At 36.7% G+C, this 16,116-nt stretch overlaps 1 protein-coding gene across 1 annotated transcript in view; it reads left to right on the plus strand.

The window, feature by feature from the left end:
- Window positions 1-16,116, plus strand: part of cped1 (cadherin-like and PC-esterase domain containing 1) — a 302,217-nt gene that overhangs the window by 272,134 nt on the left and 13,967 nt on the right. Inside the window, exons 18-20 of the mRNA XM_048608017.1 lie at window positions 7,526-7,746; window positions 9,737-9,838; window positions 13,385-13,472. Of these exons, the coding sequence (XP_048463974.1) occupies window positions 7,526-7,746; window positions 9,737-9,838; window positions 13,385-13,472 (411 nt within the window). The remainder of the gene's footprint in view (window positions 1-7,525; window positions 7,747-9,736; window positions 9,839-13,384; window positions 13,473-16,116) is intronic.

Consider the following 16,116-nt stretch of genomic DNA (forward strand, 5'->3'; position numbering starts at 1 on the left):
TCAGCTTGGATGAGTTGGACTGAAGGGTCTGTTTCGGTGTTATATAACTCCATGACTCTTTGACTTGGAGGCTTGGATCTTTCCCACCCAACAATAATGAAGGCTAGGCCAAATTCTGCTTGTAGAGTATATTTACAGTCAGCTGAATTATTTTGCATAAACCCAATTAATTTCTACTGCACAGTTCAAGGCCAAACCCTATTTGGAATATTACATGTAGTTCTGGGCACTGTACCTCAGAAAGGATATATTGATCTTATCAAGAATATGAGGTAGATTTGCCAAGATGATATTGGGCTGAAACGGTTAATTAAACCTGTCTTCATAAATTAATTTAAATAGCATTCAGACACAGTACTCAATTGTCTACTCTTGTTTCTATGCTCATTAAAGATTTAACACTGGATCAGTGAATTAAAGTGCTTTATGCCTTGTTTAATTTTGGATATCTCGTGAGGAGTATGGATAAAATAATTGTGGCTGTTCTGTTAACACAAACATAAAATTACAACAATATGCAATCCCAGAACATCTTCTAATATTCATGCACAAAGCACTTTGACTCCCACAGAATTGACTACTATGAGATATTGGCACAAATCTATTGGTTAACTTGTCTTCTCAACTTGCAATTCAAACTAACCACCTGACTTTGCCAAAGTAAATAAGGATAAAAGTTATAATAGAACTCATTCCAATTGGGCAGTGTTTAATGTGTGCCTGAACTTTGGTAATTCAGTGAAATGCTAGTTGTATTTAATAAATATTTATCATTTGGCAATGTATTTAATGGAGAAATAAAATATATATGCAAAAAAGTCATCAAATAATGGATTTAACATAGTTTATATGAAGTCATCTCCATCTCATAATATGATAAAGCAGAAGAACATTTCAGGCTATATATTTCCCAATACACAAACGTTTTTAGGCTGGACCACATACTTGAATTAAACTACATGGCTTATTTCACAATCTAAATTCTGTTAATAAAATTATTTTAACCTATATCCCATCCAAAACCACTGTGGAACAACTTTGTTTTGCATGTTCTATGCAGTGAAATCTTAAATATATTCCAAAAATGGAATTGAATTACTACAGTATATTCTGAATGCCCCTTTCATTACATTGCCAAATAAAAACAAATTAAACACAATGACTTCCAACCTAATCTGGTAGAAAAAGACATAAGGAGTTGCAGTGTTAAGTTGCATCTTCACAATGTACTGAGTACTTAGTGCATTAGTTAGATTAATATATTAGCTATGGAATTATTACACGTAATACTATAATTTAATGAAAGCATCATCTTTTAGTGCAAGAAGCAGTTGTGCCAGCACTAGCTTTTTAAAAGAATTTTGTTAGTTACTGCCTTTTGCCCATTCCATTTTACATTCTTCTTCTACAAATATTCATCCAGCTTCTTTTTAAAATTTGTTATGGAACTTCTAGTGCCTGGAATGTGCTGCCAGAGGAGGTGATAGAAGCAAATGCAACGTTTAAGAGCCTTCTTGACAGATACATGAAAAAGCAGAGAATACAGGGATACAAACCACATAGGGGCAGAAGGTTTTAGTTTAGAAAGGTGTCGTATATCAGTACAGGCTTGATGGACCAAAAACTTGTTCCTCTGCTGTACTATTCTTTGTTCTTTTGTTTCCAGCTTTAATTTCATGGACAGTATCCAAGGCAAGGTCTTTTCTTGTGCTATTTTGGTGATTGTTAAGTTTATGGCCACCAATTCAGTTTAGTTAATATGAGTTTTCTCTTTTTTAATTTATCAAGGCCTTTAAATTTTAAACATCTCTACTTGTTTTCATTTCTCCAAAGAAAAGAATCCCAAATTCATTAGGCTTTCTTCACAACAAAAGCTGCTTCTCCATCCTGTTAACAATTAAGACATTACTAATAATTGAAGCACTAGACATGGTCAAGTTTTACATGTGAACACGTTTTGGAAATTAGAATTTTGGAGCCAAATAAAATTAGACAGGATGTTTAATCAAAATTGAGCTGTATTGAAACAAATAGGACAGATATTTCAGGGATTATATCAGAATACACAGAATAGATACATTCCAATAGGAAAAATTCCAGAGCGATTACCCACCATCTGTAGTTAACTAAAAAAGTTAAAGAAAGTATCACATTTAAGGAAAAAGCATATAATTGCTCATAGACAGAGATTGGACAGAGTATTAAAAAAACAAAGATTGACTAAAAGATTAATAAGGAGGGAAGAATTATAATATGAGAGAAAATTAGCTAGAAATATATAAACAAACATTCAGAGTTTCAATGGATGTTTGGAAGGGAGTTAACAAAGTGCATGTTGACCCAATAGAAAGTTATTCTGGGGAGTTAATAACAGAAAATAAGGAGATAGCAGATGAATTGAATGAGTATTTTACATCAATCTCCATTTTGGGGCTTACACATAAAATCCCAGAAATAGCTGCAACTGAGAAAGTTGAAAGGAGATAGGAACTCAAGAAAACTGCAATCACCAGGGACATGTTACTGAGAAAATTATTAGAGTTCCAGGCTGACAAGTCCCTGGTTCTGATGGCCTTCAACATAAGTTCTTAAAAGAAATGGCTGGTGAGATAATTGATACATTGGTATTAATTTCCAAGATTCCTTCAGAATAGAAAGAAGTGAGTTTAAGAACAAAGGAACAAAAGAGGAGTACAGCACAGGAACAGGCCCTTTAGCCCTCCGAACCTGTGCCAATCATCATGCCCTGACTAAACTAAAAAGGATCTAGGCCCGAAATGTCAGCTTTCCTGCTCCTCTGATGCTGCTTGGCCTGCTGTGTTCATCCAGCTCTACACGTTTTTATCTCAATCTTCTACCCTTATTCCTTATCCTTCTATTCCCTCCCTATTCATGTAACCGTCCAGATGCCTCTTAAATGTCACCAACGTGCCTGCTTCCACCACCTCCTCTGGCAATGCATTCCAGGCTCCTACCATTCTCTGCATAAAAAACTTTCCTCACACACCTCCTTTAAACTTTTGCCCTCTTACCTTGAACCTGTGCCCCCTTATAATTGAAATTTCAACCCTAGGAAAAAGCCTCTGACTCTCCACCCTATCTATGCCTGTCATAATTTTGTAGACCTCTATCAGGTCTCCTCTCAGCCACCGTCTTTCCAGTGAAACAATCCTAGTGTTTTTAACATTTCCTCATAGTCAATGCCCTTGAGACCAGGCAACATCCTGGTGAACCTTCTTTGCCCTCTCTCCAAAGCTTCCACCTCCTTCTGGTAATGTGGCAATCAAAACTGCACACAGTACTCCAAATGCAGCCTAACAAGGGTTTTATATAGCCATAACATGGTTTGCCAACTCTTGTACTCCATGCCCTGGCCGATGAAGCCAAGCATGCCATATGCCTTCTTAATTACTTTGGCCATCTGTGTTGCCACTTTTAGGGAACTGTGGACCTGCATGCCCAGGTCTACCTGTATATTAATGGTCCTAAGGGTTCTGCCATTTACAGTATAAGACATGCCTAAATTTGATCCTCCAAAATGCATCACCTTCCTTTTGTGTCTCCCTCCCTTTGGAGTAACTCCTTTATTCCAAAGGGAGGGAGACATAAAATAGAAAACTACAGCCAGGTAACTTGATATCTGTCATTGGTAAGACATTAGAAGCTATAGTCATTATAGCATGGCACTTGGTAAAGTTCAGTGTAATCAGGCAAAGTTAGCATGATTTTGTGAAGGGGAAATCATGTTTGACCAAATTATTGAAATTATTTGAGGAAATATCATGTTCTGTGATTAAACAGGGACAAGTGAATGTAATGTTGTTGAATTTCCAGAAGGCATTTGATAAAGTGGTGCATCAAAGGTTATTGTGGAAAATAAAAGCTCATGGCATTGGAGGCAATGTATTGACTGTCTAACTGGAAACAAAGAAAGTTGGGACAGGCTAGGCTGGAGTTTTGAACAGGCAATATGATTAAAGTGTGTCAAATCTTGATGGGTCTTGACCAGGTGGATGTGGAAAGGATATTTCCTCTTGTGGGTGAATCTAGAACTAGGGATCACTGCTTAAAATGAAGTGATGTCCATTTAAAACAGTGAAAAGGAGGAATCTTAGCTAGTTTGGTGAGTCTTTGGAATGCTGTTCCTCAAAAGGTAACGCAAGAAAAGTTCTAAATATTTTTAAGTTGGGGATAAATACATTCTTGATAAGTCAGGACAGTGAATGATTTTTGGTGGTAATCCCTACAGTGTGAAAACAGGCCATTCGGCCCAACAGGTCACACCGCCCCTCCGAAGAGCATCCCACCCAGACCCATTCCCCTAACCCAGCAGTTCCCATGTCTAACCCACCTAACCTAAACATCCCTGGGCACTATGGGCAATTTAGCATGGCCAATCCACCTAGCCTGCACATCTTTGGACTGTGGGAGAAAACCGGAGCACCTGGAGGAAACCCACACAGTCACGGGGAGAATGTGCAAACTCCACACAGACAGTCGCCCAAGGCTGGAATCAAACCTGGGTCCCTGGTGCTGTGAAGCAGCGGTGCTAATCAGTGAGCCACTTTGATATATGTTTGCAGATTTTGCTCTTCCTCAATCATATTTCTGAAAATATGCCATTTTTAAAGAGCCATTAGGTGTTATTCTACTTGCCAGTTTTGGATGGCAAAGGAGGAAGGGTGGTGTTTTTGTTTAACGTGAGAATTGTAGTATTGGAGAAAGAGGATGTTTCAGAGGGTTTGGGTCAGAATCTATTTCGCTAGAGCTAGGAATAGGAAAGGTGCAATTACATTACTCGGTGCCATCTATACACCAATAGCTAGTGGGAATAGTATAAAGGAACTAACCTGCAAGGAAATTACAGATGTGTAAACATCGTTGAGTAGTTGCAATGAGGGAATTTTATTACCAGTATATCGATTAGGATAGTGGTAGTGTAAGGGGCAGCAAAAGACGAGTGTTCCTAGATTGTGTTCAGGAGAATTTCATACAACAGTATGTGCCCAGTACAACAAGAAAGGAGGCCTTGCTAAATCTGTTTCTTGGGAATGAGGCAGGCCAAATAGATCAAGAGACAGTGGGGAAATATTTACAGGAGTGTTCATTGCATCAAAAGATTTGGGATGGTAATAAGAAATGACTTTGATCAATCCAGAGTAAGAGAACTGGAAGAGAGGGGACTACAATGCAGCAAGAACACAGCCAGGGTGGATAGACTGGAATCAACTGTTTGTGGGATAATTAAAAGCTGAATGATGGCTACCTTCAAAGAGGAGATGGTTTGCCATAACCAATGTGTATTCCCTCAAAATGGAAATGTAGAATATGCAAATCCAAAGCTCCCTGGATGTCAAAGGAAATAGAAATTAATTTAAAGAAGAAAAAGTATTCCTATTGCAGGTGTCATCTAGAAAATACAGTCGAGAACCAAACTGCTTACAGAAGGTTCAGAAACAAGGTGAGAAAGTATGAGATGCAAAGAGAGATTAAGAGAAAAGATTGGCAACTAATAAAAAAGGAAATACCAAAGTCTTCTGTGAGCCTATCAATAGTAAAAGGGTGGTAAAAAGAGGAGTAGGGCCAATTAGGGACTAATTAGGGGAATTATATTTATAGGCAAGAGGCATGGCTAAGGTATTAATTGAATAATCTGCATCTGTCTTTACTGACAACGCTGATGATACCCAGGCCATGGAGATTCATCATACCCTCCCTGTTCTTGTACTCGATAGCCCGATTTATGAGTGAAAATAATTCAGTCACTCGAAAGGGGTTAAACATGATAAGGAAGAGATTTTTTATAACTTGTCAGTACTTAAAGTTGATAAAGCACTGGGATCAGATGAGATGCATCCAAAGTTATTAAAGAACATGGGAGTGGAAATTACAGAGGCACTAGCAATTATTTATCAAACTTTCCTGGATTCAGGAGTATGCTGGAGAATTGGAAAATTGCAACCATTATGCCATCCTTCAGAAAGGTTTTAAATATTGGCCGAGCAATAACAGACTAATTAGTTTAACTTCAGTGGTGGGGAAACTTCCAGAAACAATTGTTTCAGATAGAATTAATAGTCACTTGAAAAAACCTGGATTGTCTTGGAAAAGCCAGCGAGGATTTATCAATGGAAAATCATGTCTAACTAACTTGCTGGATTTTTTTGAAGAAGTTACAGAGAGGGTCATGGAATAAAAGGGACAGTAGCAACATGGATATAAAATTTACTGGAATATGGAAAATAGTAATGGTTAAATGAATATTTTCTGGGTTGGAAAATGGTTTGTAATGGATTTCCAAGGGGTCGGTATTGAGGCTCTTGCTTTTACTGACATATATAAATGATGGGGATGACTGTGGATGACACAAAACTTGTGAAAATTGTAAACTTTGAACAACAGTGTAGAACTTCTAAAGAACATAGACACAATGATGGAGTGGAAGGAAAGGTAGCAGGTGAAATTCATTGTGAAGAGATGTGAGGTGATACACTTTGATACAAAGAGCATGGAAAAACAATCTAAAACAAAAGGTGCTGCTCTAAAGGGTATGCAGAAGCAGAGAGACCTGTGTATATATGTACATTGGTCATTAATAATGACAAGACAGATGAAGATAGCTGTTAATAAATCATATAGTATTCTGGGCCTCATAAATTGGGCTATCGAGCACAAGAACAGGGAGGGTATGATGAATCTATATAAGATACTAGTTAGATCTCAGCTGGAATATTATGTACAGTTTTGGATGCCATGCTATAGTAAGAATGTGAAAGCATTGGAGTGCAGAAAAGGTTTACAAGAATGGTTTCAGGAATGAGACACTTCAGTTGTGACAAGAGATTGGAGAAATGAAGACTGTTTTTCTTAGACAAGAGAAGGCTAAGAGGTGATTGATAGAAGTTTTCAATCATGAGGGACCTGGACAGAGTGGATAAGGAGAAATTATTTCCACTTATAAACAGATCAAGAACCAGGCAGCACAGTTTTAAAGTGTTTTACAAAAGAAGCAAATGCAAAATAAGGAAAATCTCTTTCACACAGCAAGTAAAGTTGCCTTCTCAGAGGATCATAGACTACTCTCTCATTAGAGAGAGAGAGAGAGAGAGGATTGGTAGTGAATTTAACCTAAGGATCACCCCACCTTAAGTGAAGGGTGAGATTGAGCAGGCAGGACCTTCATAGTAACCTCAGCTAGGGCAGGAATTGAATCTGTGCTGTTGGCATCACATACCATCCTGAGCTAAATGACCCACAACACAAATTAGGGTATTGAGTACGCTACCTGAAGGCATGGTGGAGGAAGATTCAATTAAGACATTCAGGAGGGCATTGGATGACTATTTAAATGGAATCAATAAGCAGTGTTTTAGGGAAAAGACGGGAGATTGACACTAAGTTAGATTGTTCAGTGAACCAGTGCAGACATGATGGACTGAATGGCCCCTTTGTGCACTGTAACAATTCTGTGATTCTGTGATTTAATAACATCATATTTGATGCATTTTTCTTTTTTGTCCATAAGGTTCTTTTTATTGGCGATTCAACTAACAGGGGAATGATGTATTATCTTATGGAAGAAGTGAATGAAACTCTTCAGGAATGGGACAAAGCTCATGACACTAAATTCTATCCCAATTTAAATGGAGGAAAAACATTCACTAGTTATGCTTATTATCCCCAATTCTGGCTGAATTTAAATCAAAGACCTACATTTGAAAATACTTTGGAACAACTTATTCAAAGGTACTACAAACTTGACCTAATATTTTTTCTCTTATTACCTTTCTCTGTTCATCTCATCTCATGAGTGCAATGACTCTATCAGGACTTGGCTTCATGGGCATCCTCCAGTACCTTACCCAAATAGCTATTATTCATAATTAAGGTTTGACACTGACTATTGCCAGGCTACTTATAAACAATTAAATCCGTTCTGCCTGGATTAACTACTAGATTAAGTGTGGATTAACTAGTTGTGAATAAACTCACTGAGCCACTAAGAACAATTTCAGGTCTTCATTCAATGTCTAGAAACACTGTTTGAAGTAAAAGTCAATTTCAATAATATTTACATTTTAAAAGTGCAGGTTAAGAAAAGGTCATGACAGTATTTCAGTAATTCTTTTTCTATAACAGTGAACCATTGTCCTTTAGTAGTATAAACTTCAGTATTTATGGAAAAAGATCAATTTTGTCAAAGATTTTTTTCTTACAGTAATCAGGACACATTGCAAAAAATACCAATTTAAAAGGGAAAACAAAATTTATACTAGTGCTGATAGGTTGGCAAGTGGACTGTGATTGGTAGAGATGCTCTAGAAAATGTGGCATTTTTTTATGATTAGCTTCTGCATTCTCCATTCTACAACAATCAGAGTCCAATTGTGAACCAATCAGCACTCCCCTCTCAGGGCAGCCACATTGCCATAGTGGTTAGCACTGCTGCTTCAGAGTGCCAGGGACCCAGGTTCAATTCCAGCCTTAGGTGACTGTCTGTGTGGAGTTTGCACATTTTCCCCATGTCTGTGCAGGTTTTCTCCAGGTGCTCTGGTTTCCTCCCACAGTCCAAAGATGTGGTGTACATGTTGGGTGGATTAGTCATGGTAAATGCAGGGTTGTAGGGATGGGTCTGGGTGGGATGCTGTTCAGAAAGTTGGGGGAGAATAGATGGGCTGAAAGGCCTCCATCTGCACTGTAGGGATTCTGTGATTCATATGTGGTATAATTTTCATTTTGCACTGGTATTTCTTGCAACTTATCCTGATAAGTGGAGGATAAAATTTTTTGACAAAACGTGTCTTTATTTAGCAATAAAATAGTGAGATGTGTTTGTATAATATGTATTGTAAAACAGAAGAGACTAGAGAAACTCAGCAGGTCTGGTAGAATCTATGGAGAGAGACAGAGTTATTGTTTTGAGTGCACTTTGACTATTTTTTGAAACTCATTTTATTCTTTATCACCTATCCTAATTTCAGATATTTAAAGTGCAGTTTGCACTTTTGAATATGTCCGGAGCACAAGATAAAAAAAAAGTTACATTTTCATGGCACTTGACTGCGAAAGGAAAAACTACTTGATTAATGCAATACATATTAAAACTGCTCATATAATAGTGGACAATAAAATTGACTATAATATCTGGTAACAGCTTGGTTACTAATTTAAAAGAAATTAATTTTTGCAGTTGTTGACTAGCGACTATTGGAATTAATTTATATTATTTTCACTCTTGAAGAGCGACCTATGCTCCTGAACTATTCCACACTACTCAACAGTCACGTTATATATCACCCAATTTGTGGTGAAACTTGAGAATGACAGCAAGCCATGCTATCATGTAGAGCAGCAAGTTCTTGCTAATCTTAACTTATCTGACAATCAAATGCTCAACGCTGGTCAGATTTGAGAACCCTGGCCGAGAATGTCAATTATAACCAAGTGAAAAATCCACATCACTATATTGGATGAGGTCATCTAGACCAAGTATCAAAACTAGGATTCTGCTAGTTCATACAGCTCTGCAATAAATCATTCAGTACATTTGCAGTGAGCCATTACTGATCCACTTCCTAAGGTAATTCATAAAATACCAAGAAAAATTATTTTGCCTCACCTTTAAAAGTTGTATCAAATTGTAAATACATCCTATAACTATTACAAAGTCAATTGTGGGAAAATATACACACTGTAATGCAATTAATTTAAGAATCTTGTTTCTTCCCCCTTTCAGGTCACATCCTTTAGAAAACAATGATCAGACAGTTCTGGTTGTAGGTGGTGTTCAATGGTTAAACACACATCATTTGCACATTATACGAAAAGTTTTACAAAGGTAATGTAGATTGTATAAAGTGGTTTCATTCCATTTTTACAATGTCTATTAGCAAATAAGATTATTTTGCTGCACTGCTATCTTTGTTTAAAACAGGCATCCCTACCTTCATTTCTACTCTACCCTCCTTGAATACTTTGACATTTCCTTGTGCAAATGCTTACTTGGGACGCATTACAAACAGGACTTGCCGCACCACATAACTGGCATATGTCAAAGGCTTCAGCTGTCCCACATATTAAACAAAACTCTCTTTCTTTAGAAAGGGGTAAATTTGTACACAGAAATTTAGCTGTTCAAATTTAATTTTAATCCAATGGCAACCCAAGACTCAATTCTACCTGAAGCTGAAATCTTGTCGAAGCTCCACTGCACTGATCTCTTGCTGCTGAAGATTAACATGTCATTAAAATACCCAAACTTATTCACTTAATTTACACATAATCCAAAAATGCTAATTGGAGAACAGCTAGTTAAGCCATTTACATAATCAATTAATCCATTACCAGTTCAACCCAATTCACAAGACCTCAGTACTTCTCATTCTACTTCTTATTAGTATTATGCATGAGGCCAAAAGTACTTCTGAATTGCTGCTTTCATTGCAAATAGAATCTTTTGACATTTACTCCATACAACAAATTCACAGACTCCGAAAAGAATGATGACTTGTGGTTAAACTAGTCAATTAGGATATTGTTATTTTTCAGGAAAAAAAAAATCATCCTTTACAGTTGTTTGATTTCTGTAATATTAACTGGTTAGGGAGATGGAAAGAGAAAGTTCATACAGTGGGTGGGATTTTAATTTCTTGATCAAAACCCTGATGTTGTGATGACTTCTGTATCTTGATCTGCAGTGACCTAAAAATACATATGTACCTCAATTTTATTATGCAAAGTACTTAATTGGCCAGGGACATCTTTAACATCCAAGTACCAGCAACAGAATGGAAAGGAGGAGAAGAGGGTGTGTTCAACTGTTTCAGACCACAGGAAGGTCAAGAAGGGCGAAGAGAAAATGTTTACTTTTGCTGTCGAATATGCCTTTGATAAGAGTTGTTTCATTACTATTGTGGGGGACAGACTGATTGGAGGGAGTTTCCAGAAAAGGTAGGAACAGATTTCAGAGGCAACAACACATTCAAGTATTTTCAAGAGCAAAAGGCGATTGGAGAAAGGACAATGGAGTCAAGATGATGACAGGAGATTTATAGGAAAGAGGGACAACATCCGATAACTGCTCATAATATTGAATAAAATGGGGACTGGGAGAGAAAGTTGGGTGATCAGCAGTTCAGAGGGAATAGGATCAAGTGAACAGCAGTTGGGCCTCATTGACAAGATGAGCTCAGAAGGCATAGCAAGAGTTTGGGAATAGGACAGAGGGAACATCAAAGGGACATTTGGCCAGTTAGACTAGTGAGAGAGGGACATGGGAGAGGCAACTGATCTTAGTGACAAAGAAGCTCATGAGCATTCTTGCACCGGTTGTTCAAGGTAAGAGTCGAGAGGCCATGACGAGGGCCTTAAGAAAATCATCATTTAAAGAGTTGTGGATTAATCAAGAACAAGCAACACGGATTTGAAAAAGGAAGGGTTGGGACTGATTTACTTGGTTGAATTTATTTTGAAAAGGTACAAGGGAGGATCAATTGAGAGGAGTGTATTTGATGTAGTCTACTTGGATTTTAGCAAGGTTTTTGACGAGTACACATGTGGCAGACTGATCACTAATTTAAATGTCCATGCTATTCAAGGGAAAGTGGCAAGAGGCATGCAAAATGATAGAAAACAAAGGCTTTTGATCAATAGGTGTTTTAATAACAGAAATATGGTTTCTGGTGGGGTTCCACAAGGCTAAGTACTTGATCTCTTGCATGTCAAGATATATATCAATATATCTTGAATGTAGCAGGGGGTTGATTATGATGTTTGCTTTTGATTTGAACATCGGTCATTTGGTTAATGGGAAGAAAGCGGTACTGCAGCAAGTTATGAATGGACTGTTCAAGTGGACAGAAAGTGGTGAATGGAGAGGCTCACAACAAAATCGCATTATTGGCTCTTGTAAAACGAATAACAGAGCATTAAAATTGAACAGCAATTTGTGGCAAATCAGAACCTATTACAAACTTTTTTTTCACCACAAAGTGCTTGTTTATTTTTGCACTAATAATAAGTTTCTAATGATGATCCCTTTCTTATTTTTATGTAGCCAAGCACTGAATTTAATTTCAGTTTTCCTGCACCTTGCAGATTAGCATTTAGTTTAATGTTTGTACTTAAAGAGTGAATTAATTGTAGGAATAGTCATGGAATAAGATGATTTTGTGAAAGGCACAGGTCAGTATAAGTCAAAATTGCTATTTACACTGTCTAAGAAATAATTGCAAAGCAGAAAATCAGAGAGAATGCTACATGTATCAAAACTAAATTGAATAAAGGAACTGTGGAACTTTGGACTTTGCCAGAGGTGTGTCAGAAATTCATTGAAGTTGTGGCAGCAGAGTGGAAGCAACTTGATGGATGTTCATGACCATAGGTTCTGTGATTTCAGAAGAATTTATATTAATTCCATCTGATGTAGAACAATTCCTTTCAGATATTGGTAGCATGCTTGGTCACTTTCATCTCCAATAATAAATATTACAATTTCTGTCAGAGGAAAGATAAATCAAAACAATAATAGCAAAACCCCATTCAATATCATGGCATTTGAAATAGGCTGCAGCATTTGTGGGAGTCCAGGACAAAAGCTACTCAAGTAGGCATTCCTCTTATTTAAGATAGATCAGGATTTTGTGAGGTTTCTTCATATTTAGGTTGCTATTTAGATTTATGCTATATATATTGTCCTATACTTTGAGTTTTGTGAGCACTAATTTGTCTCAAGCTCACAAGCAAGTACTCATTTTTGGACTTCCATAAATAAAAGTCCATCTTTATTGTTGGTGTTGTATTTAACTTGTATTTTACAGATATTTCCTAGCTATCCACTCCACCTCATGTTCCTCCACTAAGACACTTCATAAAGGATACTTCTTTCAACAAACCTTTGGAAAACCATTTGGCCCTACTTAATTGATGCATACATTCAGAAGGACCCTCGTCCCTGGCATTAGCTGTATCTGGATACTCAATCAAATTGGTGTTCTGTCATTGTGTGTAAATGCATTTCCTGTTTTATGTCCCAATTTACTTCTTACTATTTGGAACATGTGTCCCCTTGTCCTTTGCACATTCCATGCATTTGTAATTAAAGGATTAATTGGGATCTTATTTAGATTCCATAACTGGCAACATGCTTTGCTTTGGCTGCACCTCACAAGTTTCCTCACCCCAACCTCATATCAAAATGGTGTGAAGCAGATTGGTAAATCTAGAATCACATGCATCGGAGCAATATCGAGGTGTTCCTCCATGACAGGGACAATCAAAATATAAAGGCATGGTGAGTGAAGAATAAGTCAGTTGAAATGTGTAACCTTTTAAATTATTGATTTCACCTCAAATCTTCATCTCTGTCGTAATTTATATTTTGCAGAGAGAAGTTGTTAAATATTCTTGTAATCGTAAAATCTATAGGAATGGGATTTCACCTGCCAGTGGATGGAATCAGATCCTTGTCTTTGGTAAGCAAACTGGTGCTAATTCATGCCAATTTTGAGTAAATTAAGTAAATATTTCAGTGCAAAGTTCAAAGAATGGAAGATTGCATATCAGTATCCTTAATTAAAATATGAATATTGAAGATCTCTCAATATTTCAGATGTTTTTGAATTTTTTTTTAAAAAAATGGTAAAGGAATGGTTTTATCAAAATTCAACGTCACCAATGATTACTGGTAAACTATTCCAATATTGAGTCCCCATTTCATGACATGATTCAACTTCATAAAATTGAACACCAGTGAGTCTGTTCCCACACAGTGACGTTTTTTATCCCAATACCTTGATAAACTAGTTTGCTTTATGGAATCTAACACAAGCAGGCAGTCAGCTCTAAAAAGTTATTCCTCACTAACCTATGTACTGTGTTGCAGAAATTTTGAAGTATGTACAGTTAGGATAGGGTCAACAAAAGGTTCACTCATTGAATAGATTGAATTTGTCATTTAATTTGCTCTGAAGGTCATCTTAACCTTACATAGTTTTCGCTGGTCTAAATTATGAATCATTCAGAGGTCTTCAGAATCATTTATATCTATGGCATTTGCATGACTTTGAAATTCTGACAGCCTCTTAACATGTAACAGAGATTCAAACCAACTTTTAAAGCTCCACTTCATAACATTCCTCTCAAAATAACAAATTGAGCATGAATTTTAAGGTGCAATGCACAACATATAAAGAAAAACCTGACTTTCATCAAAGATACACAGAAATATAACAAAACTAAAGAACTTTAAAGCATTACTTAACTTTTGGTGTCTCAACTCATTTCTGATATTTTTGTATCAATGCCACCTCTCGTGACAAAAATAAGCATTCCAGCAGTCAAAATACCTCCCCTATCAGTGCCTGATAGAATAAAGCACATAGAAATCAGGAGATAACATTTTTGAGTTGATCATTTGCCATGCAGAAAATATACATCTTGCACTGTTGACAATTTAAGTGAACAATCCTAACACTATAGATGAGTACTGCTAGGACTCTAAAATATAGAACAATAATTAGCAAGTTCAATGTACACTCAAAATGCTGAGTCAAACCATATGTATTCTAGTGATGCTTTCTAGCAACTGTTGCACAGCAATGCAAAATCTGTTGGCTAGATAGTGTCAGAGTCATGCAGCACAGAAGCAGACTCTTTGGCCCAACTTGACCATCCTCACCTTTACTGTAGTCTACCATTATGTTTACCTTGTTCTTGCAAGTAAATTGGCCTTATGATTAACTACCAAAACTCCTAAAATATGTCCGCAAATCAAGCAAATCTCAGCTTATTGGTATTTAGGCAATCTTGTTCCTTCACTGATTTGGTGTTTCTCCCTTGTCTGCTCTGAAAAAAAAGCCAGTTGAATTTCCTCATCAAAAACCTGGTTTCAGTCCATAAACCTAGGAGCAGAGGTAGGCCATTCAGCCCATTAGTCTGTTCCACCATTCAATTAGATTATGGTGATTTCATAATTCTCAATTCCATTGTCTTTCAGAGCATCTCTTTCCATCATCCTCACAAACAGTTTCTGATGGCTAGGCTACTGTCAAAAAATGGAGTCCAAGTATTATTTATTACCATACCATCACGCTAAAATAGAGCTTTTCACACCCATTTCCTGGATTTTAGCTTTGGAGTCAGAGTCTGTAAATTGTAATGTGAGATCATTATTTTAGTTAATCGGAGAAGTGAAACCATGAGCCATAGAAAGGGTTAGTTGCATTCAATTACTTTGTCAAACATTGTCCAAATTTGAAGACTGACTTGCAGGGGCTTGCAGTTCCATGAGTATTGGCGGAAAAGAAAATGTCACATGGCCTTTCAACTCCATTTGTTTCAATGGAAAGTGTCCATTTTGGGTTTATATTTCATGTCCACATTACGAGAGCATGGCATACCACCTCATAAGGAAGTCTGTTGTTTCTTTAGACTTGATCTCAACACTGAAAATGGGAAGTTCGTACATTACAGGATGATGAGTTCATTTATTTTACTTTTCGAATGACTGATGCCTATGACTATTAGCAGTTTTAGAGGATGGAGTTTGGCTGTAGTTCATCTGAGTTTTGTTTGTACAGTACAAAGAGGCTTCTAAATCTGTTACTGTAGATTACTATAGCATTGCAATAATGCTTTCAATGTCACCTCTGATGTCCCGTTTTCCACACTTCACAAACTAAAGCCATCATTTTCAATTCAAGTTTGCAGAATGCCTTAAAGTATTCATTTTAAGTTATCAATAAGTAGGCAGTACAACATAATATATGATACACTGGCTGATCAAATGCAATGGTAAATTATTAAGTTCACCTGTCACCCTATTTGTGTTTCATTGTTATATAGATTATACATGTACAGTTTTAAGTGGCTTCAGTGACAAAAGGTATCTTTGTATTAGTCATTAAGTAATTTACTTTAGGTCACAAAGAAAATTATATTTCCCAGCTTATTATTAGCAAGCTAAAAGTTCTTTCTGCAAGATTTTCCATTAACGCAAGATGCATTCCATTGTGTGACTTAAAAAATATACTTTTACTTTGTTTTAAAGACATTAATGGCATTTCTGTGGCATTGTTCTACTACTTGCAATTATGCATCTGGCTCATTAAAAGACAG

This window comes from Rhincodon typus, chromosome 18 (assembly GCF_021869965.1).
Source record: "Rhincodon typus isolate 14 chromosome 18, sRhiTyp1.1, whole genome shotgun sequence".
NCBI lineage: Eukaryota > Metazoa > Chordata > Chondrichthyes > Orectolobiformes > Rhincodontidae > Rhincodon > Rhincodon typus.